Genomic DNA, 27,356 nt, shown 5'->3' with positions numbered 1-27,356 from the left:
ACTTGTGCCCCTTAGCAAGGCACTGGATGTCAAACTGCTTAATGGGAACTGGAAATGGGTGTGAACTTGTGCTTTGACATTTATACAATGGCAAAACCATTGTGTAACATAGGGGACATAGCAAGTGCTGTGCTTTTTTGGGATGACTAAACTCTGCTTTGTTGTAGGCCTATATGAAATCACAATTTCGAAAATTATTTAATGAAAAAGCTGTGGCCAAATTTACAGAAATATATGCATATAAACTTGTAATATGTAACGTCCTTTGTCCACTACGTAACGGCGGAAGTGAATTGGGATATCTCTCTGTTACATACACAACCTTTGGCTGTCAGTCTGCCGTCACATGACAAAGTTGATCCCACGAGGCTTTCGCAATTGGCTGAGAGGAGCAAGAAGGATCTTTATTGGTCAATCCCTCTGGCTTTTTTGCTTACCTCATCATCGCCGGTCTGCTTAGCTGTTTACATCTGTTATGTGCTTTCCTCACCAGATGTGTCGTACGCTTGTTGCTAGCAAGCTAAAGGTTAATGAGGCAGCGGTTCGGTGTTTTCCGTACCGAGGTGGATCTAAAACTCTACACGCTGCTGCTGGAGGGAGAAATGTGCGCAGAAGAACAGGCACTCGAGGGGTTTCTGTTTTATTATGGGGTAAATTTTTTAATGGGATTTTGACTCAGCAAAGTAATTAAATTAGACTTGACAGAAAGCTGAGATACAACACCTCGCTTACGTTTCAGAGTAGCTAATTAGGTGTCCAAATGTGATGTGATGAAGTGGAGAAATGCGGCGATGAAACCCGTTTTTTGTCCTGTGCTGTGGTTCTGTTTCGGTTTTCATTTATCCCCAGATGCTCCTCCTGGCTTTGACACATCTCTCCACTGTCACCTGATTACAGGGAATCTGACACCGAGATGAAGAGGGAATTTCTTTTTGTCCTACCTCCTACGCGGGCAACATTTAACTTACTGAGTGGAAACGCTTCATGATAAGTTTATAAAAAGACAGTAACATGTTAAAAAGGGAACCGAAAACTGATCTGTTGTCATTCAGCTGTGTTCAGCTACTCCCAGAGTGGAAAAAGTTCGTCTAGTTATACCGGTAGTGTATTCAACTATATCTTACCCCTGTCGAGAGCTGATTGAGGCGTGTGGTGCCGACACTTTCCTTTAAACTGTTTTGTGTCTCGCGAGCCACAATGTCGGACACAGAGAGGTCTCTGCCAGCCCTCAGGAGGCTCTGCTATGCGGTGGGACACTTTCTCAACGACCTGTGTGCCTCTATGTGGTTCACATACCTACTGGTGTTCTACCACTCAGTACTGGGATTCAACAACACATATGCAGGTTAGTCTGTCTGTTTGTCTGTCTATTTCAGTTCATTTCAATTAAATTCAACATGCTTTATTTGCACATTTAACAAGTGTTGCCAAAGTATAAATACAAGACAGTGAATAAACTTTACAACTGGCAGATCTGCTGTATAAGTAATTCAAGTTTGTTTAGGTTCAGTAAAGAAACTAATAAAAAAAAGTATTTATACGAAATCGTAGGTATCAAGTGTCAAAAAAGTGTGTGTGTGTGTGTGTGTGTGTGTGTGTGTGAGAGATTGTTCTCTGTCTTTCTGTCTGTCTGTCTGTCTGTCTGTCTATCAATCAGTCTGTGTATCTGTCTGTTTATACAAGTATACACATGTTGTATATTTGTGAAAACATCTGCACAGTACAGGCACACACACAATGACCCTGTCGTAAATCTTTGTAAGGCTTATAAATGTTTTTTTGTTGGGGTTTTTTTACGGAGACTGCATGAAAGTTATTAAAATTAACTTGAATCAAATTAAAAACTAAAACTAGTTGCAGAACAAAAAATTTTTAGTTAACTGACATAAAAATGGAAAATAGAGTCACGAAATAAATGAAAACTAACTAAACAACGGTGTATTATCATGAAACGAAATACAATATCGCGAAAATTAGCAGAAAATGTCTTTAGTCAAAAGTTTTCTGTTTGGTGAAATGTATCAACACAACAGGCATGAGGAGGCACAGGTGCACCCTCCCCCCTGCCCATATTATACAAAAACGTAAAACTAATACTGAAAGTAATGAAAACAAAACCAAAACTTAACATTTTTTACAAATAAAAACTAAAATGTGCAACCCTACCTTCCCCACCTCTAAACTCCATTGAAAACAACAAAATAAAAACTAATGAAAAATATAATTTAAAGTATATACTGAATTCGTACAGTGAGTGTCTACCCTCGTCATGCATCTATCTTCTTGGTCTGTTGTCACATATTAATTATTATTGTAAATTACTCAATGGTGGCTGTCTCCTTGTGGTGCAGGTGTGTTGCTGCTGGTTGGGCAGATAGCTGATGGCATCTGTACGCCTCTCATTGGCTATGAGTCTGACCGAACCCCTGGCTGTGGCAACTATGGCAAAAGGAAGACATGGCATTTAGTGGGTAAGTCTGAAAGATACACAGACAGACAGAATTTGTAATCCACATTCAGCTATCTTTTACAAGTTACACTGCAGTGTTATAGTACCCAAGATCGGTCTTGGTCTGAAGACCACTTTTTGGAGGTCTCAGCCTCGTCTTGGACTCGACCTCATTTTTACTCAGTTTTGTCTACGTCATGACTTGGGATTTTAGTTTAACACTGGTCAAAACTACCTCTACGGGAATATCACAAAATTGCCTGTGTAAAAAGGAGTTACGTTGATTTGAGTTCATTAGTGTTTGTAAAAATCCCACATATAAACTTTACCTCTCCAATGCCTTTTGATAATTTTATGTCCACATTTCTCATTGTACACTTAAACAAACACACATACATACAGTACATGGCAAGTAAGTGTATCATGCAGTGTGGGTCTTGGCCTGCCTTGGTCTTGACCCCTTTAAGTCTTGGTCTATTCGCCGTCCTGAAAAACTCTGTTCTTGGTCATGACTTGGTCTCTGTTTAGTACTGTAATTTTCAGGTTCAAGAAAGGGAGACAACTGTCATATTTATGTCAGTGTGTTTTGTTTTTGAAATGACCACATTGGGCAAAATGCAGAGTCTAAACAATTGATAAATTGATACATAATGAAACTGATACATACTACATGCTTACATTTATGTAACTTATGAGTCACTACCTGCTCTACATAGTGTTAGTATCCTGGGTGGTAAAAGGTTAACTGGGAAGAAAGCAGCCATGTTGTCTCGTCCTGAAGCGGCTCCTTGTTTCTGACAGTCAGCTGTTATGTACATGATGCCATAAACATGTAACTTTTAATGAAACTGGTGTTTGGACTATGCTCTCATACTGCACCCCAAGCACATGTTTTATTGATCCATTTAAGTGACAGAGTGTTTTACGAGACTCTTTAATGACAGTGGTCAGAGGGGGATACAGACTGATACTGAGGTTATTCTTCCATCACAGAGGAATGACTTGACAACTGCAAGTATCCACATGACACACACACGACGTACACGAGGAAAGCCTCATCATGAATCGTCTACGAAGTCATATTAGGTTAGGCAAGAGCTTTTGCCTCACAGCGGTCTTCTTAGCAAGAGTAACATAACAGCCAAACATTGTTGAATGTAAATAGAGACGCGTGAAAGTAGATCTAAATATATACAATGGATAGACCATAAAAAAAATTACATTTTTATTCTACCTAAACCATAAAACCAATGAAGATCCCCTCAAGACATGTTATAAGACAGTAGTTCCCAAGTGGTGGGTCGCAGTCCAAAAGTGGGTCGCAAGTCCATTCTGAATGCACCGCAAGTGACTCGAATGTGTCAAGTTTGTAAAAAACACACTTTATTTTGAAGTAAAGTGAATTTGCAGCACAATTGCAATTTCCTGCTGTAAAGTGAGTGACTAACCAACAGCTACTTGGCAAAGACTGCAAACTAACTTGACGACATAGCCAAACCCAAGTATGATGCTGAATATATGAAACTGTGTGGACCTTGAACCGATGATTTAGGAGAAATTTGGTCCCTGTGGCTGGGCCAGTTAGGAACCACTGTTGTAAGACACGCTCTACTTTGAAGAAGTTATGTCTAAAATGCTTTTTCTACTTAAATCACCTGGTTAAATATTCTAAAAAGCACATGTTCAGACTCAATCAAACTTAATATTTATAGCATTACAGGGAATACAATGGAATATAATGCAATAATACTGAATAAAAGTCAGAAGGAAGAGGAAACAGTGAAAGCAAAGGACAAATCAAAACACACTAGATAAAAGCCAGGCTATAAAGGTGTGTCCTGCTCTATGAAAAACAAGATGTCTCGTCTTTTAATGTAAAGATTCAGTTCTCAGTATATGTGACCTTGAGGTTTCCAGTTTCCACATCACACTTATCTAAGTTTTATACTGGACCATGCTTGGCTTCAAACTAGTGATGTATGAGATATATGATGATGAGCACCAAGCAGCAACTGCTGGGGCTGGAAAATGAAGCCAACACACAAAGTGCCAAAAACTGCTGTTCTTATAATGGCCACTTGAGGCTAGTTCCAAGAAGGAGTTAATCCCAAAGACGCCCATGTTAAAATGCCTAACTTTACAGCAGAAATAAACATGTTTATCACCTGGTACAAAAAATGTTTTTTGTCTCTATAGTTAATAGAGTGCTTTAGGGATGACATTTTTCTGTAAGCTGACATGGAAGTTAGCTTTGCCCTGGCTCCCTCGTCAAAAAGCCTATATGATTTTTCCACTTGATTTTGGATTATTGCAAAGAATAAGCTCTGTGGCAAACAAATGTTTAAGGTACTGATATGTATTGTTCACTTGTTCAGCAAGATAATCTTCAAAAATGAACACCACTTTCATGATTATTGAAGCCTAATTGCAATTGCCAGAATTAAAAAGCAAATTTTAGGCTGTAAGTGAACTACACTGTGGTCACATGACCTATCACCGCCATCATAATAAGACCATAAAGCCATGTTCGGTGTGGCTCAGAGTCTGGATGTTTTGTAGTCTCATTTAGCCATGTGCTGGTTTAGCAGTTTCAGAGTTCATGAGTGGGGTATTTACTAACGTACTTTATGTCGTAGAACAAAACGTGAAAGTCTCTTAAGCTTGTGTGAACCACAGACCTTATAAGAGGTGTCGAACCAAAATCCCAATCAGAAAAACCCATTGACTTTGAGACAAGGGAAATGTGAGTGATAAAATGCTAACTCATTTCCAGGTTTTAGGACTAATTTCTGCTGAACTCTATTTCCCTGTTAATGACAACTGTACGGAGGGTGGATTTCATAACTCACAAAAACAAAAGAATTGACGTGCTCGACTCACCGTTTGAAAAATCACAGGGTGCTGACCCAAAACTCACAAACTAAATAAATCCAAATGTCAGCACTCACAAATATAATATATATCAGTCTTTTAATAACGCACAGCAGTATCACAAACGGACGCGTTTCAGCACTTGGCTTTCCTCAGCGTTAATTTCATAACTCACCATTTGCATGTCTTTAAGGCCTAAAGTTAATTATAATTAAGGGCGTGGCTGTTTTGAGTGACAGGTAGGTACCGTCTGTCAACAAGTCCCAACCATGGTGTTAACGTTGGTTAGGTAACGTATCCATGGCGTAACTGCAGATTCACTAGCTGCTGCTTTTTCAATGTGTTTTCAGTTTATGAAAGTTAACTGTAACAGTTAAAAAAGTCTTGTTCAGTGTATGGTTGTACTTAAAGGCCCTCTCAGGAGGAGCTGGATATTGAGGTTTTTTTGGTAAGTACATTTTTCTTTAATGGTTTTAAGCCTGTTTTTTGCTAGTGAAAATTAGCATTACAGTTAGCATAATTTCAGACAAAGGTCCAGCGTGTAGGATTTATAGCCTGGTAAGACCATCCTAATGGTGTGAGCTCAACATTCTGTTTTACTCTCTGTATCAGTCTGGACTTGGTGCTGCTCCACTGTCAATGGGTGTGGGTACTCGCCTTTACAGACAAACTCCTTGAGCCAATCAGTGAAACAAAACACTGGTAAACATCATCATCACCTAAGGAGCCAGCTGATAAATCAAGCTTTTGCCAAATCCAGCCAGAAGAATGGAGAAAACATGTTGTTTTCATCTGAGAAACTGCAAGTGCATACTCTTGTTCATGTGTAATTGTTGTTAATGACTCTATTTCTGCAATAACTTCACTTATTGATGTGTTTTCTCTACTAACTTTAGAGTTAGTGCTTTTTGCTTTGGGAGCCGCCATTACTGTTTTGCAATGCAGTCCCTGATTGGCTGCTTACATTATCAACTACGGTGCAGATCCCTGATTGGCCCCAACTGGATTTTAATTTCTGGAAAGTCATGACTGATACGGAGAGCGAAACAGAATGTTGAGCTCACATCATGAGCATAGTCTAACCAGGCTATAGGATTTAGGACGATATATTAGCAGAAATCGAATATAACATAATAAGTGTGTTTTCTTTTGTGTATAACCTCCTGAAAATATGAATCATTGGATTTTCATTACGCTAGAATGGGGCATTTATATGTACATTGGGAGCGGGTCCTCGTCCCTGGAGTCCACCATGTTGATCGACAGTAGCCCAGAATAGACAAACAAAACACTTGCTGTAGATAGGGCCATTCACATTTTCCTGTCAGCCACCATAGTTAGTTAGTACCCTCTCCACGATGAGCAGTGTTGGAAGAACTCAGATTTTTTTGAATATAAAACTGCTTTATTCAGTGTTTTTACTGGTTTAAATTGCCAGAACTGTTTGGTATGGGGAAGAAGAGACTTCAGTGGATGATTCAGCCTGTGGGAAAAACCTCCTGAACAATGAACACAGTGGGATTTCGAACAGGGATTTCGTGCTTGGCACATGAGAGAAGTTTTAGCTGGTTGCAAACTGCAGTCCTCACCGTTAGATGCCACTAAATCCTACACACTGTTCCTTTAATCATAGCTGTAAATGCTTTGTGCTAACCAAGCTAGTAGCTAGCGTTAGAGTTAACTTTACCCTCTTGTCAAAATATGGTCACTTCTTGTTCCAAAAATCCAACATGTTAACGGCCAGAATGCCAACATCAAGGCTTCAAAATTGGAATCAATAAACCAATGGGTGATGTCACAGTGGCCACGTCCATTATTTTATACAATCCATGGTGAGCACAAAGAAATGTTTTCCTCCTTAGCAGATGAATGAGAGAACAAACTCTGCACATACATCATTCTGCACAGTGAAGCTTAAAAATCCAAGTGAAGGAACAATAAGGAAAAACACATTTTTGAAAGGTGGTCTTCAATGAGGATAACACATTTAGGTGCCAAAGTTATCCCAGTGGTGTTTTGGGGCTGCTATTGGCTCCACAAGCAGGGGAACCTTCGCTGTGCTGTCAAATAAAGACAAAATGCTCAAGTGGTGAAGGTGTCCTGCCAGCATTGGTGTGTTCCAAATTTGTTTTGGGGCAAAAGTTGTGAATTTTTCTCACAGGCTTCAATTCATCACTTTCATGTGTGTGAATAAGACTGATGCAGAATGATAGGTGTATTTTTACTAACAGTATACTGAAAGTCATTGTTTGTGCCCTCTGTGTGTGTGTGTGTGTGTTATCCAGGTACACTGAGCGTGGTGCTATCCTTTGCTTTCATCTTCAACCAGTGTCTGGGCTGTAGCTCATTCACCCCCCAGTGGGCCAGTTTGATCTACTTCGTCCCGTTCATCATCATCTTTCAGTTTGGCTGGGCCGCCACCCAGATCTCCCACCTGTCTCTCATTCCAGAGCTGGTCTCCTGTGAGCACGCTAAAGTAGAACTCACTGCATACCGGTACGTTTTATTCACACAGACAGTACAGACAGCAAGATAATCTACAGATCTTGAATACACAGCCTCCCCTGTTTGTGTGTGTGCAGATACGCGTTCACAGTGATAGCCAACATCACAGTGTATGCAGTAGCTTACCTGCTGTTCCACGTGCAGGCCGGAGGGGACGAAGATCCGCTCAGTGATGCACTTGGACCAGTCGATATCCCCGTCTTCAGGGTGAGGAGGGCTTCTAATCAACTGTGTTTAAGAGTGGGCAGAGCCACTGAAAATCACCACATGACATTGTCAGTGAACAGTACCATTTAGCATACCAGTGCCCTTTGAACAGAACACTGAGGGCCCTAATCAGGGGTGAAAATAATGAATTATGTTTACTCTCGTTACTGTAACAAATATGGATTTACTTTTTGAGTATTTTTTTTTATTTTTATAATTGGTAATTTTACTTGTACTTAAGTACTTTTTATCACAAGTATTGTACTTTGCTACTTTTCAAGTTGCAACGGTTTCAAGTTGCAAAGTCACAGGAATCAGTCATGAAAACTGTTGTGAATGAAGTAAAGGAGGAACAAGGAAAGCAACAAAGAAAGATCCACACACTGTTGCTCCATTAAGTAATTTATCAGCACATTGAAACTAAAGACAGGAAATAAATCCGCAGCTGCAGGTGTGTGTAGCTGCAGGAAGGCAGAGCTTGACTGAGGTGACAGTCTGCACTCAGCTGACACTCAGGTAGAGATGCATGTTGTAAATGTTTACACTCACCAGCCGAGTGTCAGGATGTGGGCAGGATACAGAATGGCGGTCACACCTGAGCTGTGGCTAGCAGTTAGTGAACAGTTCAAATGTACAACAAATGCCATCAAATTAAGGATCATGTCCTTGTGGGTTATGGTTGGCATTACTATACGCTGATATAGTTACAAAAAAAAAGGTTGTATTCAACTTAAACAATCATACAATGCTCCACCCTGTGAGCACGCTCAGTGTCCCAAGTCAAACGCACCTACGATGTTGCATGATGCAGGCACATGCTGGGTCAGGCTGACATGCTACAGTGCTCATGTGCATCTGCTAGACAGGCTGAGTAGACTGGTTATAGCAGGACAGAGATGCTGAGTAGGCTGGTTATATTAACGTTATGCTTTAAGAATGAACAAGCAGAGAGGTTAAATGTAGAGCAGATTGAGGGGGACTTTGCTGTGCGCAAGGCTCACAGAGTGACATTCAGACAGTCGACAACAAACTCTGAACTCATTGTCTAGATAAAATTGTCAACAGCCACTGTGCTGCCGAGCAACTTTATGTGTGCCTGCCTGCTATGTGGTGTATAAAAACTGTGCAGTCTCTCCTTTGCTGTAATATGTGTTTGTGGCTGCAGCTGCTGTGGAGTTTATATTGTTTAGCTAGTGCCTTAGTGATGATTTTATTCTGCTGTTGATTGTGTTAGAAGTGTCTGTAAAGGGCAATTTTCTTAAAGATGCAAAATAGAACATGAAATTGAATGTGATTTTCAGTAGGGTGAGAGCATTAATAATAATAATAATTATAATTATTATCAATATACCTGTATTTATATAGCACCTGTCAAAAACAAAGTCATGAACTGCTTTTTGGGTAAAAAAGAAAGGCTATAAAGTAAATAAAATCCCAAATATAAAGGATAAAACAAGATTAAACGATTAAAAACCATTACAGCAAATTTCAATGATGAAAAAGCCAAAGATAAAAAATTTGACTAACTAAAAAAATCTGACGTGACAAGAAAGTGTCCCAAGACCAAAGTCATGCTAAAACTGAGGTGATATATTTATACTTGTAGGCTCTGCATGACCCAGGCAAGTCTGACATAGTTTGAAAACAGTTTATAATAAACCTTAACTTGTGCTTTGCTGTGTTTGATTACAGAATCTGGCGCTGATTGTGCTGGGCATTGGCGCTCTCTTCTCCCTCCTCTTCCACCTGGGAATCAAAGAGAGGAGAGCTGGAGCAGGAGGAGAGGCTGGAGAAGAGGAGGGGAGGAGTAGGGAGAGGATGGAGGAGGAAGAGGAGGAGGAGGGGGAGCGGAGGCCTCTGCTTCCTCGCCATAAAACCTCCGCGTCTCCTCTGCAGTGGAAATGTTGGCTGCAGCAGCCCTCTTTTTACCAGGTAGGAAGATTGTACAGGTAAAAGCAGATGTGACTCTCTTAGTATCAGAACAAACACACTGAAGTCTGATCTGAACTTCACTTGAACCTACTGAACTGACAGATCGGCACAGAAAAAGCTTTTTTTTTTGCAATCAGCTTTTCCGCTTTCAACATCTTGACAGTTGCCACATGTTGTCTGGGGTCAAATGTTTTTCACTGCCTGCAGCAAACCTGGCTGACAGATCTGTGTGTTACTGTGTATCTCTGTAGGTGGCCTTACTCTACATGTCAACCAGGTTAATGGTCAATCTGTCTCAGACATACATCTCAATGTATCTCATCAACACTCTGGGGCTGCCCAAGGTAACACAAGATCACCAGAATTAATATTTTTCATACGTGTATATGCATTATCAGTTCATAGTGACCACACCATTAGTGTTATTCTGTATCAAAGCTAAAAGGACTACTCATTCCTCAGTGTTTGTTCATTCCATTTCTCTTTCTCCCTCCAATAGAAGTTCATTGCAACCATCCCATTAGTGATGTACGTGAGTGGCTTCCTGTCCTCCTTCATCATGAAGCCTGTCAGTAAGCTTATTGGAAAATGTGTAAGTACACACACTAGACACATAATTCCTTTCCTATGGAAACAAAATGAAAATGTAGTCTGATTATCAGGCTACATTCACCATTAAAGCAATAGCTCACCTCAGATCAGGGGCCATATTCACAAAGCGTCCTAGTACGAGCAAGTAAGAGTTGCTCTGAGTGACGAAACTCTAAAAAAATTCTTAGAATTGTGACATTTTCTTAGGATTTCCCCTTAAAGTTAAGATTAGGTCCTTGTAAAGATAAAAGTTATTCACAGAGCATCTTAGACCTTAAAAGAGCTCCAAAGGTGAAAAACTGTTAGGAGCATGGAGAAGGACTTTTAAGAGGCTCTTAAGCAGAGGAGAAAATGGTGGAAACACAAAGAGGTCGGAGAAATATCCTCCAAACACTGGATGACAGTGAGGTAATGAAATGCTGGTTGACGTCATTAGAGATACACACGTCTCACCTAACACTATAACGCCAGAAATAAAATGATTACAACACTAAGATTTTTGAATAACTGGAAAAAGTGTGCAGAGTGCAGCAGTGATGACTTGGGTCTGTCCCAGCCTTCCTTCAACAGAGTGATCACACTAACAAAGAGAGCACTTTAACAGTCAGTAGTGCATTTCACTTCCACTGGGTGTCCACACCTTGCAGGATCACAATGGGCATGTCTCTGACAACCAATCACATCTGTTAAAAGAATGCATCATACCTAGCAATGGGGTCAACCTCACTTGTTCACTGAGGTAAAAGTTTCTGTCCCGTCCTTGTTCAAAGCTGCTCTGAGAACTTTCCTAAATCACTCCCATGCTCGGACTCCTTACAAAAAAGTTTTGGGCTAAGTTAGGAGCTCCCCAAGAATATTCACAGAATGTTTGTGAATATGGCCCGAGAAATACATATTTTTCGCTGCCAAGTCGCTGAGTGTTGGAGATATCAACGATAGAGATGTCTGCCTTCTCTCCAGTATAATGTAACTAGATGGCACTTAGCTTGTGGTGCTCAAAGCACCAAAAAAATACATTTGAAAAACTCAACAGCAATGTCTCTATAGAAATCATCTGGTTACAAAAGATATTCCACAGACTTACCACTAGCATTGGATGAGCTGATCATCTATACAGCCACTGCAGCTAACACTGAGGAAAATTCAATCATGTGATAGCCCGGCGTGGTATCTGTGGTCAAAACAACCCAAACTCATTAGCTTGAACGCAAAAAATAGATTGGCTCAGTGACGTCCTTCTTTACTCTCTGATCCATCTGGTGTTTCCTGTGTTTCCCCAGAAGTTAGAGCAACTAGAGGGGTAAGGGGATATGACGCTAGTGACAGGCAACCAAATGAAAAACACTGTACCTTGAATGAAATTACAGATTTCTCTGGGTTTGAACATTGTGGGAAACATTTGGGATAATGTAAGTACACAGCTCATCAAAATATATAAGATAGGTCTGGTTTTAGACATTTTAATGTGGAAATGTTACATGTTAAAGCTTTAAACCTTTGACCCCAACTGATGTAAAAAAAATAAATAAATTACACCCTTTTTTTCAGTCTTATACAGATATCATGTAGATGTCTCACACACACTCCTGGAATCAACCCTTTCCAGTGACCTCAGGATCTGTGATGTCCATTGAGAAAAAATGTCCATAAATCCGCTTAGAAATCATAGGAAAAAAATCTAAGAACCTGTCCTATAAAAGATTTTTTTTCTTCAGCCCTGAAGTCCAGTGATTGCTATCTGTATCCATGGTTACAATGCAAACAGGAAATGCTTGCAGCTAATGCAGCATGGCTTTTTATGGTGATGATCTGCAAATATTTAAACAAACATAGGCTAAAAAATAGGGCTGAAGTGTAGCTAAGTGACTGACTCTAATAAGAAGATGAAAGTCTAATTTTTGAAACTAGAATGTCTCATCAACACGGTTCTTTTATTCCTTAAACACTGACACTCACCTCTCTCTATTCATTTACAGATACTTGCCAGGGGTTCAAAACCTAAGAACAGACAGGCACATTATGTTCGCTCCCGTTAATTAAATCAAATCACACCAATACAGTCCTGAGTCCTCACAGTCACTCAGTTTTTGAGTGTTCACATCAATAATACCTAAGTAGGTTTTTGTCATTGCTCCTTATTTAATCGTGAAAATGTAATCTTACATAGAAAAAGTTAAAATTTCAAATCAGGTCTTCAGGGGTTTTGATAAAGGAAGTTAAAAAAGAGCAAAAAGTTAGAAAAAGGTAAGGCAGGAGAAACTGTTAATAGTGTAATCCTTTCCATTTACATTCATCAGGGTACAAAATATTAGAAACCCTTTTCAGTATAATGCAGTCCTCTACAACACAAACACTAACTATAGCCTAATACATGATCATGGATATATGAATTGAGTTGAGAGCTCTGAATACAAAAGCTGAGCCAAAAAGTTGCCTGACTGGTTCTCTAGTGTTTCAGTACTTCCTCATCACATTCTTCTGTAAAGTGTCAGTGAATCTTAGTACTTTAGTGAGTTGAATAGGAGATCTGATTCTGTATCTATGCTGATAGGAAGAGGAAGTGTTCAAGCCAGAAGTTTATGCTGACTCACCTGTCAAACACTGTGTGTCTCTCTTCTGATTGGTCCAGCTCACCTACTTCATAGGCCTCTTGCTGATCATGGCCTTCTCCTACTGGGTGCTATTGGATGACAAGATGGGCCAGTGGGTGTATGGGCCTGCTGTGCTGCTGGGGGCGGGGTCCGCCACCATCCTGGTCATATCGCTCTCCATGACTGCTGAGCTCATCGGCAATCAGACAGTAAGAATTGTGTGTGTGAGTGAGTGAGTGAGTGAGTGACAGACAGACAGACAGACAGACAGACAGACAGAGACAGAGAGATGTGTTAAGTATTATGCCATCCACTAACTGTATCTCCATCTCTGCAGCAAAGTGGAGCATTTGTGTACGGAGCCATGAGTTTCACTGATAAAGTGGCTAATGGAGTGGCTGTGATGATCATTCAGACTCTGCATCCCTGCCAGTTAGTACAAACACACACACAAATTCACTCATTGTTTACTGTTACACACACATTATGTATGTATGTACACTACAGGACCTCCTCTTGCGTTAAGTGATGACCCACTACTACATAATTCAAACTCAAATTTTCTCTATTGTCATATCACTATTAAAGGGACACCCCACTGATTTTATATATCAAGATTTATACTAGTTTACTACTCCTGATTAGTTCTGCACAGCCTGTAACAAGACCGCAATGATGTTGATGTCACAGATTTTTAAGTAGTTCTTCTCGGCTTTCCAGAAAAGTTTAACAAACATAAAACCTCCATGGATAAAAAAAATTCATGTCATAATTGACCTTTTTCACAGTTCAGGGTGTCCTTTCAACAGTTTTACGGACGTCTCTTTTATAATGGTGGCCTATGGGGAAAATGCTTTTTTGAGCTGCAGGGGATTTTTTTCACTGCAATACTGCAAGTGGCCACTGGGAAAAAATGGCTGCAAAGCTGAGCAGTGTTCCTGGGGGTCTGGTTTTATCTGTTAGCGTGCTACATTTGTTGACTATCAGTAAGCTCAAAGTACAATTGAGGCTGAGGGAAATGTTATTAGTTTTGCAGGTATTTGGTCGTAAACCAAAGTGTTGGACAAAAGTAGCCTATCCCAGCTGACATTGGGCAAGAGGCAGGGTACACCCTGGACAGGTTGCCACTTGCCAGACTATCACAGGGATGACACATAGAGACAGATAAACATTCACGCTCACATTCACACCTACGGACAATTTAGGGTCACCAATTAACCTGTATGTCTTTGGACTGTGGGAGGAAGCAGGAGTACCTGGAGAAAACCCACGCTGACATGGGGAGAACATGCAAACACTGCACAAAAGGGCTCCCCCCACCCTGGGGTTCAAACTCCCCACCTTGGGTCCAAACCAGGAACCCTCTTGCTGTGAGGCAACAAAGCTAACCACCCTGCCACCCTTTGATTATTTTTTTTGTTACAATGCCTTTTTAATCTGTCCCTAACAAGTCCCTCAACTTTTATGGAAGTGCAATACTAAATCAGTGGAGTACTCCTTTCAAGGGACAGTTCACCCTAAAATCAAAAATGCATATTTTTCCTCTTACCGGTTTTACTGTTCATCATTCCAGACAGTTTAGGTGTGAGTTGCCGAGTGTTAGAGATATTGGCTGCAGAGATATCTGTCTTCTCTCCAATTTAATGGAACTAGATGGCACTCGGAAGCACCAGAAATCATGACCTGGTTGCTCAAGACATTCCACTGACTTTGTTGTGAGCAGTTTCATGTAGGAACTATTTTCTTTCTACCAAATTACACCCGAATCACTACACAGAGGGAAGCATGCATGAGAGTGACATGTAAACAATAACAATGCCCTACTCCATTATGTTAGCTAGCTCAAGTGGTGCTAGGTGACCTACCAGTTGATGCACGCTTCCTTCAGCATGATGATTTGGCAGGTGTAGTTTGATAGAAAGAAAATAGTTCCTGCATGAACCTGCTCACAACAAGGTCTTTGGATTATCTTGAGTAACTGGGTTGTGATCTCTGGAAAGAGATGTTGTTGTTTGGCATTCTGAGCACCACAAGCTGAGTGCCATCTAGTTCCATTATATGGGAGAGAAGGCAGACATCTCTGCGGCCAATATCTCCAACACTCTGCAGCTCACACCAAAACTATCTAGACTGATAAACAGCACTACAAGTAAGAGGAAAAATATGTAGCTTTGATTTGGGGATGAACTGTTCCTTGAAGTACAATATTGCCAGACACATGTTGAACAGCATTTAAGCTACAAGACTAATGCTACAATAATTACTATACAACAATTCATACTATAATGAAAAAAGGACAATTTTACAAATGAATGATTAAAATAAAAAGCCAAAGTATATGCATGTTAAGATGGGATATGATTCAACACAGAAATGTAAGAAGAAAAGAGCAGAAAAAGAGAAGTGAGAGTTTAAAGGAGTAGTTTCAGTGATCTGCTGGTTCTGTCTCAGACTGTGACATGACTTTGTTGTCTCTCTCAGTACTGTGGTGTGCTGTCCTGCCTGTGTGTGGTTCTATCACTACGTCATGGTCATAGTAACAGGAGGCATGGCAGTTGTCGCAGCTTTAACGCTCTGCTCCATCCTCATCTGGCCAATACAGATCAGACCACGTGAGTATATACAAGTATATGTGTAGTACTGTATATATCTGCATAGCTTTTAGCCTAACTTATTAAAGCTCCTCCTTTACTTTTTAGTTCTGGTTCACAGCTCAACTACTACCTTCCTCTGTGTGTGTGTCTAGGTGGTCTGACAGTCATCTCTGATGATGCAGCCAGAGTCAACTAACAATCCCTCCCCCACCTTCCCGCCAACTGACACCGCAGGGTACATCAAGGAAACACAAATCCTGGGCCAGTCTCAGCTGGACAGGAAGTGCTTTCACTTTTGTTTCTTTTTAAGATTCATCTCTAGTTTTTCAGGGAAGAGCAGCAGGGGGGGATCCCTGACTGGCTGCTCGACTGGTGCACTTTATGTGGCACATTTAGCACTTCTGATCAAGTTACAGGAGTGAGCAGGGAAACCAGAGGAACTGATAGGGAGATTTTTTATTTTATGCCTTACTGACAGTTCTGGCCATTTTCAAAACTAGATCTTGTTTTCCAACCGTTTTTCAATAATTTTTATATTGCAGCACGGTAATTACAAAAATCAGGTTATTATAGGTTAATTTTATTGTAGTGACATGAATAATTCGACAGGCAGTAGCTGTCCTGACTCCACCTTAATTGATGGATTTTCACGTTTTTTCGTGGGGATGCGTCGTTGAGTCAATTTGTGCCACCCTGGACTAATTCCTTATAAATTGCATCTAACCCTTTTTTTGAATATGCAATTGCGTTGCCTCTAAAATTCACTTAGTGTTCTGTCTGATTCTGAACACACAGTACTGTGTTAAGTCAACAGCGCTGGTATGAATTTATCGGCAGTGATAGTAAGAAGGGCCAGATTAGTATAACCATGCTGTATAAATATGATTGGCTGTTACTAATCAGCAGGTAGGCAGGTAGGTAACAGATGACTGAGCATGGAGCATGAATGAAGCATGTCTTCAGCTCTCATCCATAATGTTGGTCCATGCATCACTATATTTTGATACACATTCATTCCAATCGTAATATTTTCAGTATTTTACACATTCTTTGTCACATATTCAGTTGTAGAATCCTATCACAGAACCCAACCAACACACAAAACAGCTACATGATAGCTAACATCTATACAGGCCCGCAGATATAGCGGGAGTGGAATGAAGAATAATAGGTCATTGATTGTATAGATTCTTTACACACTGCAGTATTGTGACCACAGAACTGTGAGCAGGAACATGCTTTGGATGCTTTACGGGTTGATTTTGCTTCATGATTTTCCATGGTACGACATCAGCTACAGCTTGTAAACAATTATACACAACTTTGGAAAATGATGGGAAAACAAGATCCAGTGTCCACAGCATGTCTGCGGAGAAATACGAGGAAACACTGGGAACAGACTGACCTGTTCCTGGCAGATACCTCACCTGACTGCAGGCTTTAGCTCATCTTAAGTGGATCACTTCAGAAGGGAACTGCTATCCTGTGGCTGCACAAACGGACATCAGAGTCTACAGGATGGTGAGGAAAACCAGCTATAGTGTGAGATGTATTCAAGGGATTAAGCTCAGAAACACCAAAGAAGAAGCAGGGAGCATTTTAAATCCAGTCAGTACTTGCTGCTGATGTGACACATAACTACATTCCAAAATCATTCCTGAGATTCTAAATGGGGTGGTTAATTAAGAGATCATTACACTATATTTCCTCCACAAGTAGGACACAGTGAAAAGCCACTACATTTACACAGACTGTCACTGGAAACATGAAAACTGAGTCAGAAATCCAGACGGTCATGAAGACGAGAATTAAGGCCTTTAACAAAAAGTTCAACAATGTCACTTGAATGTTACTGCAGCAGCAAACGCAACCTCAGAATAGGTATGGGACGATATGAATATTTCATGTCAAGTTTGTGCTGGCCAATATTTTACAGAAAATCATCAAAGTATGCTTAAAACTCTAAAATTGCACTAAAACATACTGGAATCACTTTACCTTACATTTTGTTAAGAAACATACATTTTTATTACTTCAGATAGGGCACACTTCTTCTTTTAGTGAACATCCTTTTAAGTGAAAAACAAACTATCTTGAAAAGCCAAGCTTCTCAATTATTTGAAACAGCATTATATATTTTAATATGAAATGTGCTCGATAAGGATCATCTGTGTTTTGTTTTTTTTGTTTGTTTTAAGGTTGGTGCGTACACAGCTTGTTTCTGCAGAGTCTCTTTTATTGTTGGTTGCCCAGCAGTCTCTCTGGCTGCTGCTGTTCGTTATTTTCCCCGATAATGGAAATTCACCGTGATCAACTTACTGTGATTTTAATGCGATCCGCAATAAATTCGTATATCCTCCAAGCAGCAACCTCGTGGGCTGACCAAAAGCTGCAGTTCCTTTAATGTCCACTTGAGGCTGGCTCCGAGAGCAAGTCAATCCTCATAGACACTCATGCTAAAATGCCCAATTTTACAGCAGAAATGAACATGTTTACAGGCTGGTCCAAAAACAGTTTTGGTCTCTATAGCTAATTTCAACATTCATTGCTGTACCGTGTGTGAATTTTTATAACTCACCAGTTTAAATGTTAGTACGCATTAAAGCTATACATAATTAAGGGCGTGGCCACTTTGTTACAGTTGCTGTCTGTTGACAAATCGCTGCCACAGCGACAACATTGGTGAGATAACATAATCATGGCGTAACCCTAGATCCACAGAGTAATTGGCGTAGGCGTTGCCGTCGCCATTTCATTGGGTTTTCAGTCCATGAATGTTGAGTGTAACGTTTCGATTGTCTAAAAAAGTCTTGCTAAAAAAAACACACAAAAAAAACCCCTCCAATAAGTCGGATATTCAGTCTTTCTGATAAGTACGTTTTGTTTTAATGCTTTTGAGCCTGTCTTTCTCTAGCAAAAATTAGCATTGTTACACTTAACCATAGCTGTAAATGCTTTGTGCAAATCATGCTAGCAGCTAGCATTAGGGTAAGGGCCACCCTCTTGGTCAAATATGGTCACTTCTGGCTCCTAAACTACAAGTCAAAATGCCAAAGTCTGGTCCACAAACCAATGGGGGATGTGACGTTGCGGTGGCTATGTCCATTATTTTATACACTCTATGATATCGTCCCATTCCTACCTGAGAATAAGTTAACTTTTTCCTAAGTTCAGCAGATAGGGAGGCATTACTGTACTGCCTGTTGACTCATTTGACATCATACACATAACTTGTATGTGAGCCATATGGAACAACACGTTATGATATGATCATATTTCTATTTGAATCATTTTTCTTTGTACAGTATTTTCTCTTTTCACAATAAAGTGCTCCAGGGATGATGTTTTTCAGTAGGCCAACTTGGAAGTTAGCATCGCACTGGTTCCCTTGTCAAAGTCTATGGGATTTTTCCATTGGAGTTTGGATTATTGCAGAAAATAAACTCTGGCAAACAAATGTTTCTGATACACGTTTTGTTCAGCAAGATAATCTTCACAAATGAACACCACTTTCATGATTATTAAAAATTAAATGCAATCACCAGAAGTAAAAAGCTAACATTAAGCTATAAATAAACTACCCCACTGTCACATGATTTAACATCCCTACCACGATGAAGCCGTAAAGCCATGTAGGCATGATGACTTCTGTCATCTTATTTTGCCACTTGTTAGCAACCGTCTTTTTCAAAAATTTACGAGTGGGACATTTATGGACCTATTTTATGTTGTAGAGCAAGACATCAAAGTCTTTTAGGCTTGTGTGAACTACACACCTTATATCAATCATCCAACCACAAATTCATTCAAAAAGCCCATTAACTATGAGACGAGGGAACCATCAGTGCCAAAATGCTAACTCAGTTCCAGGTTTTAGCACCCATTACTGGGGCAACTCTATCACGGACCAAATGGAACAAAATAAATAATTTTATGTAATCAAAAGAAACTTGAATAGTAGAAATATATTTGACATAAAATAACTTAAAGGGATCAATGCTATGTGTATTCATATAATGTAAGAATACCAATATAAGGGAAGTATACTGATAAATGATTGAAACAGGCACTGGTGTTTGACTGGGAGCTGTGGGAAAATGTGTGTTCAGTTCCAGTTGAGTAGAGTGTTTGTCATGTCCAGCCAGCCCTGTGCCAAAGCTCTCTGTGACTTGCGTGATAATCTCTCATCCTGATTGTTTATATTTATGTTTTTACTTCCTTTTTATGTCTTTGTTGCCTCAGAGACTTCTGTGATTCTACATGTGTTCGGGGTTGTTTTATAAAGAGACACTCATTAAAACAAGTTTCATAAGGTGCAACTCGAAATGTGTCTGCGTTTGATTTGAGTTCTTAATGGTTACTCATTTACTCAGTTTTACAGAGTATAGTGAAGCCCGTAACAGCATGGTCACATTGTGAGAAGAAAAATTAACACTATCCACTACGCTACCGACGCCCCAATGGAAGCATTTATTGCAATGTTTTGGGCAGTGGCGCCCCAGAAAATTTTCAAAGGGACAGTCAGATTGGGCCACTGAAAATTTTAGGGTAGCACACCAAAACCAAAAGTCATAACTGAATTCCAGGGACTCAATTCGGCTGTTGTAGTATATAGGCTAGTTGAAAACTATGTAAGCATGGAGAGTTAAGGAATCTCATACTGAAATTTTTCACCCATTTACATTTTATTAAAGCTTAAAGTGACGCATAATTATTTTAAGTAATTTTTTATTTTTAATTAATTAGAAACAGGGTGTCTGCCGATGGTGTCCTCAGCTTCTCAGTCAGATCTTTAAGGGGGGCCGCCTCTTGGTGCCGCCAATGGTTTCAGGTCAGAAAATGACACAGATGAACAGACACCCCCTGCCTGTGTTAACAAGACAAGTGAACAGTGCTTTGTGGATGATACTTAAAAAAAAAAACAGCCTACTCAGATGATTCAGCTACAGATCTGTCCTGTCCCATTATAACACTGCTTGTGACTAAACTGAAGATGACAGGAAGTGGTTGCTTATTGGATGCAACATAAAACTTCAACAGTTGGAGGGTGTCAGGTGGATGTGACATGAAAACCAGTGGAATTCTAAAACTGTCTGGTGCTTAACAGACAGGCAGAGTTCCTTGTTTCACTGGTCCAAAAACAAAAGTTTAAAATGAATATACGTATTATTTATATTGTGTAAATAAACAAAATCAATGAAACACAACATTAAGGCTTGATTTTTAAAATGCAGAGACCAAGCATTTAATACTGTTAACATCCAAAGAGAACATTCTTATCGGGTCAGTTGGAGCAGCAGACCTGTCAAAGTCACCTGTTTGCCCCTGAACAGCAACAACAGTGTGGAACTCTGAGTCCAACACGTAGCTGGATAAATAAAGAGTAAAAACAGTTTCCGTCTACATTTTGTTTTCCTGCACTCATCTCTCCTGTCAGGGAGCGCTGGCATTCATTTTCTCCTGGCAGCTGTCCCACAGGTTGAGCAGTCTGTTGTCCTTGTTGGCACAGAAGTCTGTGAAGTCCCTGAGCAGCCGATCGGCGAGCCTCTCGTCCCCCAGCACGCCTGTCCTCCAGGCCTTGGTCAGCATGGTGTTGTAGGCCCAGTAGTATCCGACCCGCTCCTCGCCACCGAAAGGCCCCTGGCTGTTGGAGGTGGTGGAGTTTCTGCGTCTGCGCTGCTGCCCGCTTGAGTACTTCCTTTTGGAGTATGGCAGCTGCAGGAACACGGTGCCTGACAGGAAACAAGCAGACTGAGGCTCGTGGGCTTCCAGGAAACAGAAGTTTGTGTGTTTTTATGCTGTGGTGAGACAAACCTGTAACGTGGATGTACTGGGGCTTGTTCTCAGAGGGGAAATTAAAAGCTGAAGCAGAAAACTTGTCATGCACAAAGCCGAATCTGGTAGGAAGAGCAAATATTTACAGACAAAACATGTGGTCAGGACATGGAACTTTGTAATTCACATCCTAAATGTAAGAATTACTAAGGCAAATATTGGTGCCTCATTCTGAGCATGGGATTTTAGGCCCAGAAAACAATTTTGCATCCATCCCCAGACACACCTGTGTAGTACTGATGCTGTTTCATCAGCATCTTGATATGCCACACCTGTTGGGTGGATGGATTATCTTGGAAACCCACTAACACAGATTTTTACAATTTCATGAGCAAAATTTGAGAGAAATCTATTAAGTGCCTAAAAAATGTTTTACATCTTTAACTTAAACCTGTGAAAAATGGGGGCAAAAACAAAAGTGTGATGGAATTTAATGAGTTAATTTGAGCTAGTTGGATAACTTGATGACTGTAGCTACACAGCTGAGGCAATAGAATCATTAATGTAGTTCCCTTAAATAAAACAAGCTTTAATAGTACCTCGAGGTGGGAATCTCCAGAGGCCCCAGATACGATAATACTGCAATACCTACCTCACGATACAATATTATAGTGATTTTAATTTTTTTTTTAATATGCTGAGTATTGTGAAAACATATAATGCAATATGCTGGGATTTGTTACTTTTTTTTAACTGTTAATTAATAAAAAAATATTGTCAACATCTTTTTTTATCTAATAAAATATAGTTTTCAGTCTGTTCATCTCACTTAAATCATTTTTATTACACCAATGTGTATCAAGTGGACTGAAAAAGCAATTGATTTTGTTATTTTAGTAGGCTACCAAAAGTTTAATTCATATTTGCAACATTTATAATTTCTAGAATAAAAGCGTCCATGTATCGATACATTATCGCCATGCAAAATATCGCGATACACTGTATTGATTTTCCCCCACCTCTTATAGTACCTGTACATTTAAATAGATATAAGATACTATTTTCTTGAACAGGGTGTAATACATTTCATTTAAAAGCATGCTCTAAGGTAGGGTTGGGCAGTATATTGATATATCAATATTGTGATATGAGGCTAGATATAGTAGATATCATCTTACATTTCAGAAACTGTAATATTGTAAGAGTTGTCTTTTCCTGTTTTCAAAGGCTCCATTATTACCATTACAATTACAAAGTGATGTCATTTTCTGAACTCCCTTGTCTGCTCTCGCTGCTCTATTATTTGCCTTTACTCATTTATTCATTATATCCACATTACTGATGATTAGTTATCAAAAATTTTGTGAAAGCACCAATAGTTCAACCAACCCTTCAATATTGTCACAATATCAATATGGAGGTAAGTGGTCAAAAATAATGTAAAATGTGCTTTTCTCCAGATCGTCCAACCCTAGTATAGGGTGGTTAGTGGTATTTAGTATGCTAGTCAACTATATAAATTAGAGTCCACATTACTTGCATTTAAACAGAAGCACAGCTCATTTAAGTTCCATATTTGTAACCGAACTAGCTACATGATCATAATGCCTTGGCTTGTGTAACTGGTAATTATCAGGTTAGACAGCTGACAGCTAGCTTAGCTACTGCTTTTCCTGCAGAAATTAACTAGCTACCTAACATGTAATGTCCCATCATGTTGTGAGGAGTGAGGCACAAACGTAACATATGTTATGATATAAAAAAAAAAACAACCTGTAGAGTATAGCTTCCTGAAAGAGTTGCATCCTGTCCCAGTACGTCTCTGGTTCAAAACCTGTTTGATGAATTAAAGCAGACAGATGTTGTGACTGAGCTACACATCACACACATGGACACAGCAGTCAGTCAGTCAGTCAGTCAGTCAGACAGTCAGACAGTCAGACAGTCAGACAGTCAGGTGGCTTCTATACCTTCAAAAAGGTTGTCGCTGCTGTTCTTCAGCAGACAGTGGATGTTCAGAGGAATGAAGAGCTGGGCTCTCAGTGGATCTCCATACAGGTACGAGGTCAGCGCAAAAGGAACCTCCAGCACAGGGACCAGCAAGAAGCCGCAGGATGCTGCTTTCCGGTGCCACCCTTGAACCTGACAGATAATAAGTGTTTTAAACTGTCAGCAAGGTGTTCTTTTGTGCCTTGACAAGCTGAGGCAATCACTGTCAGTGTCCTAGCTGTTATCATTGCTGTCTATGTCTCTGTGGCACAGAGGTTAGAGACAGACACAAACACAGTTAAGAGTTAGCATCAAATCACTAAAATGTTCAGCTGTTAATTAAATAAAAACCTGCATTCATCTCAAGCTCCTGGCCATTAACATATTAGTGAGCAAAACCTCTTCAGAGAGCACACCAAGAAATATTAGACTTACAAATATTAATGCACAATTAATAAATAATACAAATCATAATAACTGTAATATATATATTTTAAAGTATTTAACACAGTGGAAAAAGTAAATGTGGTCTGTGCAATAGTTAAGACACCCTGTCTCTGAGTTCCTGTGGGACAAATCCCAGTCCTAAATATGTCTTAGCTGATCATTCTTGATTAAGGATATTTAGCAGGGATGTCCAACAACATCAGCATGTAATCGATATCGCTCAATATCAGCTTTAAAATGAACTATACGAATCGGCCAACATGCTTTTTCTTATTTTGCACGATGAATGAATATAACATACATTGAAAAATTCCGTATTTCATGTCTCCATCTGCTGATTGGCCATCACGATAAGAGTATGCATGCATAATATGATGTTAATTTCACTACAGAAGAGACATGATGATCATTAAAATTAGGTGGGGAAAAAAAGTGGATATATCGATATTGGTATCACTTATTAGCCAAATATGTTTTTAGATATCGGCATATCAGATATCAGCAAAAAATCGCGCATCCCTAATATTCAGCCTTTCTTCCTTGCAGAATGTTTCTATTTCAGATACATATTTCAGAAATATTCTTCTTCATCTTGTAAGCACTGCAGTGTAAGATACAAGCACAGATTCAAATACTAAGTTGAGACACTGTGAAAGCAGCTGTGATGGCCTTCTATTAGTTGTTTGAGGTTGATTTTACAGTGTTTAGGATCATTCTCTTCGTGTAATATCCAACCTTTTAAATTCAAGTTGCTTTACTGATTCTTGCTCATACATGAGTAATAGATTCCATTTTTCATTTCCTCAATACTTTTAGTGCTGTGTCGCTGGCTGCCAACCAACCAAAATAGTTCCATTGTTGTTTCTCCAGTTTAAAAAGCATCTGTGTTTCCTCTTGTGTTGCATACTGAGAATGTTGGGTGTGTTTCAAAGATGTTGTTGATCAGTACAGGACCTGGAGGTATCATAGTGGCGGTGTTGGGCAGGGAGGGGAACTCCACTGACTTTACACTTCCAAGTGTGGTAACAGTTGCTAGGGAGCACTACTGCATATGTGAAAACGGTTGTATAAAGTCTTTAGTGGCTTCAGGGGGAGCTGCGCAAAAGTTGATAAATTGCCTGGAGTCATATCACTTGATTCAGAGTCGGCCTCATAACAACATGAGTTACAGGAGTGCAATGCTTAATCAGTGGAGTACTAATTTAAGACCTGAGGTGTCAATGAGACCCTCACACCCAAAGCCATACTAGCTTTTTCTTATTTCGTCTTTTCAGAGAACTCTGAATGGGAAGTATCCGAGTGCTGCTGCACTATTCAGGAACTTGTGGAAGTCCGTTTCTGCAATTGTGATGAAAAACACAACATCTCATAAGTCATTAGAATGAGAAACATTCTCAAAATAATAACGACTTATGGGGCTTTCAAATCAGAGACCCGGGCCTGGATCTGATTACACGTGACAGCAAATTTCAGTCTCTTTGGCGTACCCAGGCACAGTATGCTGATATGTGCCCAAGTCCATTTGAAAAGGTGATTTCAAGTACGGTTTATGTGTACTCCAGTATGGAACACATCAGGTGTAAATACCAGGTGTAACAAAACATGCAAGTGGACTGCTATTTACCGCGACCACAAGGAGTTTCTAACTGGTTATGAAACAGTAAAAATTTAATAGTAATGCCTATATCAGACAGCAGCACAGCCCGCCGCAGACAAACCCAGATCTGGCTTCACTGCTGCCTTTGACCTGCAGTCAGAGCTGCGGCGGGAGGCAGAGAGCTCTGTGCCCGACAGCAGTGGCTTAACCTCAAGCCAAGAGCTTCACCTCACTGCTCCACCATTACCTATTCTGCTTCCTGCATCTTGTTCATGATAATACCGATATATTTTTTAATATCATATTAAAAATTCATATCATGATACTCGCAATAATTTGGCTTGTTGACATATGACTGGATTTTTTTCCATCAAACTGGCAGAAATTGGCTTCAATATTAACTTGAGAAGTAGGCTGGAATGGTAGTTTTTTTAATCATTACTTGTGTGGGGGTTCTGCAATCTATTTGAATATTGTGTCTCTTCACATGTGACAGATGTTAATTGAGCCAACAAAAAAACAAAAGGCATCTAGTTACCATCTCAAAGAGCACTGCAGCAGTCACAGCCATCCAGTGCAGCTTGATCTCAAAGGCAGAGTTAAGGGAGAAGTTTCCGTGGTAATAACAGCTGCACCACTCGGTTCGGTCACTGCGGTTGTTAACGTCCACATCCAAAGTGACGGTCTTCTGCTCTGGGACTGTAGCCGCTGGGGGACAGACAGAGGGAGGGAGAGAGGTGGAGAGACAGGAAGACAGGAGGCAAAGGAAGCAAAAGAAGGAAAGATGGGTGGCATGATGGGCAGGCAGAGGGAGGAGCAAGAGCAGGTGGTGAGCATGGATTGAGACTAAACTACCTTCAGTCCCACATAAAGTTAAAACAGCATGAATGTCTGCATTATCCCAGTTCAAAGAGAGGTTTCCTGGTATAATAAAGAGCAGTTGGAACAACTAATAAGCTTCAAATGTAGTCAGTGTCTAATGAATGATTTCAGCATCACATTAAGAGTATTCCAGGAAACCAGTCCAAGGTGTCAGATATCAAACTGGGAAAGCAAGCATTTTTAAACATGTTGAGATCAAAGGTGACAAATGAAGCTTTGAGCGGTCGCATGAAGCAAGAATCAGGCAGAAACACTGTCACAACATGCTGTGCTGTGATAGTGCCTTATGTTGAAAAGCCAGGAGGAGAGCGACAGGTGAGGACATCACACACCACAGCACTACTGCACCACAGCCACTAAAACCACAGCATGCACTGAAACACCACACCACCTGAAACTGCTCCTGGATCAGCTACACACTAATCACGCAGCATGCAGTGATTGGATGGTGAGGGTGGAACAAAATTTGATCACATTGATCAGCGATGTGGCTACATCACACAGAGGTAGAGCCACTGTGGACAGATGAAACTACAGCTAGAGGACACATTCGTCATGCACTACACACTGGAGAACACACCACCAGCTGTTTGATGCAGATCTACAGTCCACTGTCAGGAGAGCTGAGTCCAGTATCTCTGTCACACAACAAAGAATGATGATGGTGGATGGTGACGAATATGATATCATTGACTGTTACATGAAAGCAGGTCTGAGGTGATAGTAAGATTCCCACTGTGTGAGCTTCAAAATGATGAATTTTTTTTCACCAAAGTTGGAATGGTTAGTGGTATGGATGTGTTGGTACTGTACACGTGGGGCTCATTTTTGGTTTATATAACTTTGTTTTTAATCTGGGGAGTTCATCTGTGTTTATTTTGAAATTCTAAATAGAAAATTGGAGTAGACACCATTTGTCTTTGGAA

At 40.1% G+C, this 27,356-nt stretch overlaps 2 protein-coding genes across 8 annotated transcripts in view; one reads left to right on the top strand and one right to left on the bottom strand.

The window, feature by feature from the left end:
- Positions 1 to 401: 401 nt before the first annotated feature.
- Positions 402 to 20,064, top strand: LOC126408846 (major facilitator superfamily domain-containing protein 12-like). Its single transcript, XM_050074573.1, has 11 exons — positions 402 to 1,345; positions 2,352 to 2,471; positions 7,606 to 7,816; positions 7,903 to 8,032; positions 9,725 to 9,964; positions 10,216 to 10,308; positions 10,464 to 10,556; positions 13,185 to 13,355; positions 13,484 to 13,578; positions 15,628 to 15,758; positions 15,893 to 20,064. Exons 1-11 carry the CDS (start codon positions 1,198 to 1,200, stop codon positions 15,934 to 15,936), a joined length of 1,476 nt encoding a protein of 491 aa, XP_049930530.1. The 5' UTR covers positions 402 to 1,197; the 3' UTR covers positions 15,937 to 20,064.
- Positions 20,065 to 20,430: 366 nt separating this feature from the next.
- depdc5 (DEP domain containing 5, GATOR1 subcomplex subunit) overlaps positions 20,431 to 27,356 on the bottom strand; it is a 35,129-nt gene continuing 28,203 nt past the window's right edge. For 5 of the 7 annotated variants that reach the window (XM_050075024.1, XM_050075030.1, XM_050075025.1 and 2 more), the window contains 5 exons: positions 26,087 to 26,256; positions 23,486 to 23,657; positions 23,289 to 23,349; positions 21,555 to 21,637; positions 20,431 to 21,472 (listed from right to left, as the gene is read on the bottom strand). In XM_050075024.1, coding sequence (XP_049930981.1) covers positions 21,174 to 21,472; positions 21,555 to 21,637; positions 23,289 to 23,349; positions 23,486 to 23,657; positions 26,087 to 26,256 — 785 coding nt within the window. In that variant the 3' untranslated portion in view covers positions 20,431 to 21,173. The remainder of the gene's footprint in view (positions 21,473 to 21,554; positions 21,638 to 23,288; positions 23,350 to 23,485; positions 23,658 to 26,086; positions 26,257 to 27,356) is intronic. The other 2 variants (XM_050075031.1, XM_050075026.1) reach the window with 1 other exon arrangement.

This window comes from Epinephelus moara, chromosome 21 (assembly GCF_006386435.1).
Source record: "Epinephelus moara isolate mb chromosome 21, YSFRI_EMoa_1.0, whole genome shotgun sequence".
Classification (NCBI taxonomy): domain Eukaryota; kingdom Metazoa; phylum Chordata; class Actinopteri; order Perciformes; family Serranidae; genus Epinephelus; species Epinephelus moara.
Note: the sequence above shows the minus strand (reverse complement) of the source record. Positions and strands in the feature narration are given on the sequence as shown.

Coding starts and splice junctions, on each gene's coding strand:
- LOC126408846 (XM_050074573.1), top strand. CDS start 1,198: ATGTCGGACACAGAGAGGTCTCTGCCAGCCCTCAGGAGGCTCTGCTAT. Junction 8,033..9,724: donor TCGATATCCCCGTCTTCAGG/GTGAGGAGGGCT, acceptor GTTTGATTACAG/AATCTGGCGCTGATTGTGCT. Junction 10,309..10,463: donor ACACTCTGGGGCTGCCCAAG/GTAACACAAGAT, acceptor TCCCTCCAATAG/AAGTTCATTGCAACCATCCC.